The following is a 5,594-nucleotide window of genomic DNA, read 5'->3' on the forward strand; positions in this document are numbered from 1 at the left end:
TTAAGAAGATGTGGCTCTATTGTTTGCATACAGCTGCTGTGTTTTTTTAGTATATGTCTAGAACCCTTTAAGACTTAAGAAAGAAATAGTCCCTGGCAGATATTGCTTATTTTTTACACGTATGACTATAAAAACAACTACAGTCAGGGAAAAATAAATATAGATCACAGTATATCACAGAAAATAAGTAGGCAAACAAGAGTTCTTATTATAACAAAACTTTAATTTAGGAAAATAGAAATCCTGCAATACAATAATACACACCGGTTCCATCTCTGACAATGTCTCATCACCACAGATATCAGATAAATTACAGTTTTTGCCACCGGTAAAAAACCTGCGTGCACATAGAATATTTCTGTATAAACAATGCAGAAGTGTAATTTGATAGAAAAAAGCAGCAGTTGGCATGGTAGAAGATATATACAGTATTTACAAGCTCTGGCACCAGCAATCTTTTTAGGAGTTCATGTAACAATCTCCTCTGTGCTGCTTTAGTCATTGTGATGATCCCAGCAACAGAGGTCGTTTTTTTTAGAGTCCAGCTCACTTGCTCAGAGACAGGCTGTGTAACGTGGAGGTGGGTAAAGGCTGGCAGAGTGAGCAGGGGCAGGGCATGCCGGGGAAGTGCCTGTAGCACCCGGCCAGGTGGAGGGGGTCCTTCATAAGGCTCTGCACCGGTGCATGGAAACCCAGGAAGCCTGCTGATGGAGGCGAGTGCAGGGCCGTGGCGTGAGAAGAGTGATGTTGCAGAGCTGAAGGGGCGCTGGCCGCCAGAGAGTGCAGAGAGTGGGCCAGATGATGCAGAGGGTGGTGGGCAGTTGGGGCCGCAGGGGTGATAGCAGGGTGGGCAGCGGTGCGGCTCTGGGCGGCAGCACTTCCTCCGTAAACATCCCCCACCAACTTCTTCATCTCGTCCAAGGAGCCGGACAGCATGAGGATGTAGTTGCGAGCTAACATCAAGGTGGAGATCTTGGACAGCTTGCGGACTGAAGGCCCGTGAGCGTAGGGCATGACCTCTCTCAGGCTGTCCATGGCCGTGTTCAGATCGTGCATCCTCTTGCGCTCCCGGCTGTTCACTTTCAGTCTCAGGTCTTGGGTGTCGATCTTGCTGAGATCGGTCCCGGCCTCGGTCTGTCCGTCCACCGTCCTGTCCTGGCCGGCCTCGCTGTCCTCTCTGTTCTCTTGGCAGTATGACTGGAACATCTTGTTGGAGAAAAAGCTCCCAGCGTGATCATCCACCACCAGGTCGGGGGAGGAGGAGCGGCTGCAGTTGGAGCCACAGTCAGAACCCATTGCAATTTAATGCGTTTAAAGTGTTGCACAAATCGAAAAAGTGGTGCAAAAACAGTACGCTGAATGCTTGGAGCGTGAGTTTAAATTCTACAGATGCTTCCTTAGCTTTAAGCGCTTCCAGTTTCCTGTGTTTCTCTCAGAGTTTGTGCCGTTGAGTCTGTTGATCAGTCTGTCCCCAGTAGTGAGTCTGTCTAAACTGTCACCCTGTGGGCCCACTGGGGTGTATTTATACCGCCAGCATAACAAAGGAACAATAAAGCTGCATAATGAGACACTTAGAGCCACAGCCAATTGCAGAAGGGACACACTTTCACCCCCCCCCTCTCACACCTCCTTCCTGCAGCCCCCACTTCACCTTCCCATACCCACGTTTTAACACCCCCAGCCCTCATGAACCCCCTAAACATTAACCTAAACAGGGGTATGTTCACATGTTGTGTTAAGCTGCACTGAGAGAAGTTAACTAAGACTATGCTGAAACGTGTGTACAAGTTTACTGTTCTTAATTCACCGGTTCATTTTGAGAGTTTGGGCTATTTTGCTTCCTTAACATGTTCTCTTTCAGGCGAGTGGAAAGAAAATATAAAAGTACACTTTTAAGTGTTCATTTGACTAACCCTGCCTATTTGCGTCTGTAGATGTCCTCTAATTTCAGCAGAAGTCTCATAAGGTATTATATAATTCATCACTTGCACATAACCAAAACGTTAAAAACAACTTTTTAAACAAATAAAGATTGTCTTTGTAAGAAATCAATTAGGGTAGTTTAATGATGATACTGCACTGTAAGTTATTTAATCTTTACCCTTCTCACGTAGCAGTAGTGTCCTGCAAAATCCATGGAATTCTATAATACATTTAGTCAAAGGCCAATTTCTTGAAAGTACCAAATTTAAGTTTTTTTGGAAAACATGGATCTTTTTAATGACTTGTTTTGACAGTATTTTCTGATTCATGGAGTGATACGAACAGACATCGGATATTTCTTCTGTAAAAACCATTGACTCTCAACACAATGAACCTGAAATGTAAACCTAACTTCATCCAATTTCCTGTGTCCCTAAAAATGTATACTAATAAGCATCTCAGAAAACTTTTTATACGAAAAATAATTGTCCTGAAATGCTCAACTCTGGAAATGTCATACAATACATTTAATCAAAGGCCGATTTCTCAAAAGTACCACATTTTTGTTTTTGGAAAACTGGAATCCAGAATATTTGTAATGAGTTGTTTTGACAAGGAGTGATATGAAGAGATATCGGAAATGTCCTCTGTAAAACAATATGTCAACACAATGAACCTGACATTTAAAAAACTAACTTCATCCAATTTCACATAAGTGCCCCTAAAAAGAGTAAACTAATAAGCACATATTCAGGAAGATGAAGCCTCATTTGCAGATGTTTACGTAACATTTCAGAAAACTTTTTACAACAAATAATTGTCATGTTATCAACAGTTTATAGTTATCAACACTTGAAATGTCGTGGTGATACCCTGTTCACTTGGTTTGTCTCCTTTTAGAGATAGTGGTTACAGTGCATGTGTGAACTTAAAGTTTGATCAAAAGCTACATTTAGCAAGTAGGCAGATTCTTTATTTTGTATTGTAATACTGCAGAGAAGCTTCATATTATTTATCCTGTTCCCCCCTAAGTTGCTTAACTCACCATATTCGGAGTTACCAAAAGTGAGAGTGTAAACCAGAGATCTGCTTAAGGGGGGGAAAAAGCCCACATGTTTATTGCCCTATTCCATAATACCAGATATATGATGCCTTCGAGGCCTTATTTACATATGGTATCCATGAGACACTTTGGAGAAAGGTATGAAGCACCATATGAGGTGCTTCAACATGTAAAGAGCCACGTTAATGGCAGACTAGGTACAATTCAACCAGGAGCCCAAGACAAAAGAGGTCAGATACATTTGACTTGGCTCCCCAAACAGTCTGTGAAATCACATCACTATCACTGGAAGGGGGTCCTTCGGATGGGGAGGAGGTAGTTAAAAAGATACTAAAGAGTGGGCGCGCTATTGTCTTCCCCTAATTCAACCGTAAAGCTACTAGCACTTTCTCAGGTTTTGTGTTTTCTTCCTCTTTATATTAAACAGCGGCTGTCAGGAACACCAGACAAACTTATCTCAAATAGAGAAGTTTCCATTCATGACATCTAAATTCCTGCCGTGATTAATGTCGTGCATGACTCAGTTGATCTAATCCTGGGGCTGGATTGAGCTGACTTTTCAAAAGCTCTCTCTCTGCGGTGGATTTCTCCACTCGGCTCTGGAATTTCCTGCCTCCTTCTGCCAAGCAAAGCCTCAGTGAGGCAGCGCTAGGGTCAGAAGTTTGGGAATACAATAATACTCATGTGCTACACTATTCGTGGGAGCAAGAGAGGATTGGAAAAACATTCAACCTTGGATGCAGAATTGATTGTGGCCTGGAGCATAATAATGGCAAGGTGATCAACATTCAAGACAACTTTCTACAGACGTCATAAAGAATGTGCTGTGTTTCCATGATCTTTCCTTGGTGCACCCGCTGGTTTATATTTACCCAACAGTATGATGTTCTTCTCCAGTCGTGGCTGCTTAGTGCAGCTTCGTGATAGTTCTAAAAAACAGGGATACTATTGACTTGCATTGAAAAATATGAAGGAGCATACACACTTTTCAGTAGAGAGAACATTCTGTAATTTACTATACTTTTTACTAAAAATAAATTATTCTTATTCCAATTCATCACCTAATATTTTTGTATACCCAACTAAGTTAATCTTGGTTCGATCACAACACATCCATCCATAGGCAACATTTCCATTTGTTCTCAACAAAATGATGTCATCTGAATAGGAATGTAGATGGCAAAATTTGCTCAAAGACCAATTCCTCATCCAGAATGCCTTATGAAATGTCTTGTTTTTGTCTTGTAGCACTCGTTCATTGATTTTGTTTGTATTGTTTAGAAAAACACAAGCAAACAATAAGTGCCCAGTTTTCAGTTGTCTGTCCAACCAAACCCATGCAGAAAATAGCATGCACACACAGAACAAAATATGATCATTTAAAATATATCTATTAATTAAATACAAATAGATTTCTTCAAATGATTTTTTTTATATATATATATACATAATAAATAAAATAACATATGAAATACTCTGCTTCAAGTTGTTTGTATTCTGTCATGGAACAACAACAGATTATATTGTTCCTTTAAATTCTTTGCCACATGGAATAAATAGCAGCCTTTTTTATTGTGTGAAACAGCTCCATATTTCTTTACCTGTGTGTTTGAATTGTCATGGACTTGCATTTAAGCTCACACTGCTCTTCACCTTGCTATGTGTGCATTCTCAAAGTATGACAATCTTTTTGACCCGCAGAAAGTTAGGATTGGGAATCAAGAGGGCCCTCAGGACCCCCCACCACCACTCCATGAGGGGGCCCAGCAGGGTGTTTTGGCTCAGCTAACATTCAGTGATATTATAATTGGAGAACCTCGATAGCCAACATGGGCCATTTATAAGGAGCATATGGATTTCCCCATCGTTAGGCTCCGGGCCAACATGGCTGCTGGACTCTCCTCTGCTAATTGGGTCAGGTCCTAATTAACTGCCTTGGACACAATGCTCCAGTTTTCATTCTTGTCTGGTCTTTCGGAGCTTTTAATTGCTGGTTCTGTGCCATTGTGTTCTCCGTTATCCAAAGAGAAGAAAAGCGATCAATAATGTTTCCACAGTGGTAGAAGTAAATTATATATAAATGCAGGGGCAATGTGTCAAGACGGCTCATTAACTGTGCATGAAGTTAGATTAGTGAGAGTGGCAGTCAAATAAACTAATGAAAGTAATGGGAAACAGCTCAGAGCAGTGTATTAATAAAAGTAAAATCACTAGGAACACATATAGGGACCTTTGCTAGGGGCTCTAAATGAATAAAAGGGGTGTAATCACTCCTTCTCTTACTCCATCACTATATGCATGAACCAGATAAATCCCATTCTCCTGCTCTTTCGTATTCTTATTCATGTGTTTACAGAGGCAACGGGCCACACAGAGAGACGCAAGGATCTCCAAGCTTTGCATCTTACAATTGAAAGCGTAGCCACCCTCCATGTTTCAACATAATCCTTCAATTTTTAACCCTGCATCAGAGTGTTTGACTTTCTTCTCTGGACGCCACCTTTCAGGACCCTTCATCCAATTCAAGAGGTTTTGTTTTTTTTGGCTTTAGAGACCCCCTTTCTGCTGCCCCACTGGGTACACTCCAATGAAAGTGCTCAGGTGACCA

At 41.4% G+C, this 5,594-nt stretch overlaps 1 protein-coding gene across 1 annotated transcript; it reads right to left on the bottom strand.

Annotated features, from left to right (window-relative positions):
* Window positions 1-202: 202 nt before the first annotated feature.
* Window positions 203-1,480, bottom strand: olig4 (oligodendrocyte transcription factor 4). Its single transcript, XM_034222327.1, has one exon. It carries the CDS (start codon window positions 1,294-1,296, stop codon window positions 547-549), a length of 750 nt encoding a protein of 249 aa, XP_034078218.1. The 5' UTR covers window positions 1,297-1,480; the 3' UTR covers window positions 203-546.
* Between the last annotated feature and the right edge of the window lie 4,114 nt (window positions 1,481-5,594).

This window comes from Gymnodraco acuticeps, unplaced genomic scaffold (genome assembly GCF_902827175.1).
Source record: "Gymnodraco acuticeps unplaced genomic scaffold, fGymAcu1.1, whole genome shotgun sequence".
NCBI classification, from domain to species: domain Eukaryota; kingdom Metazoa; phylum Chordata; class Actinopteri; order Perciformes; family Bathydraconidae; genus Gymnodraco; species Gymnodraco acuticeps.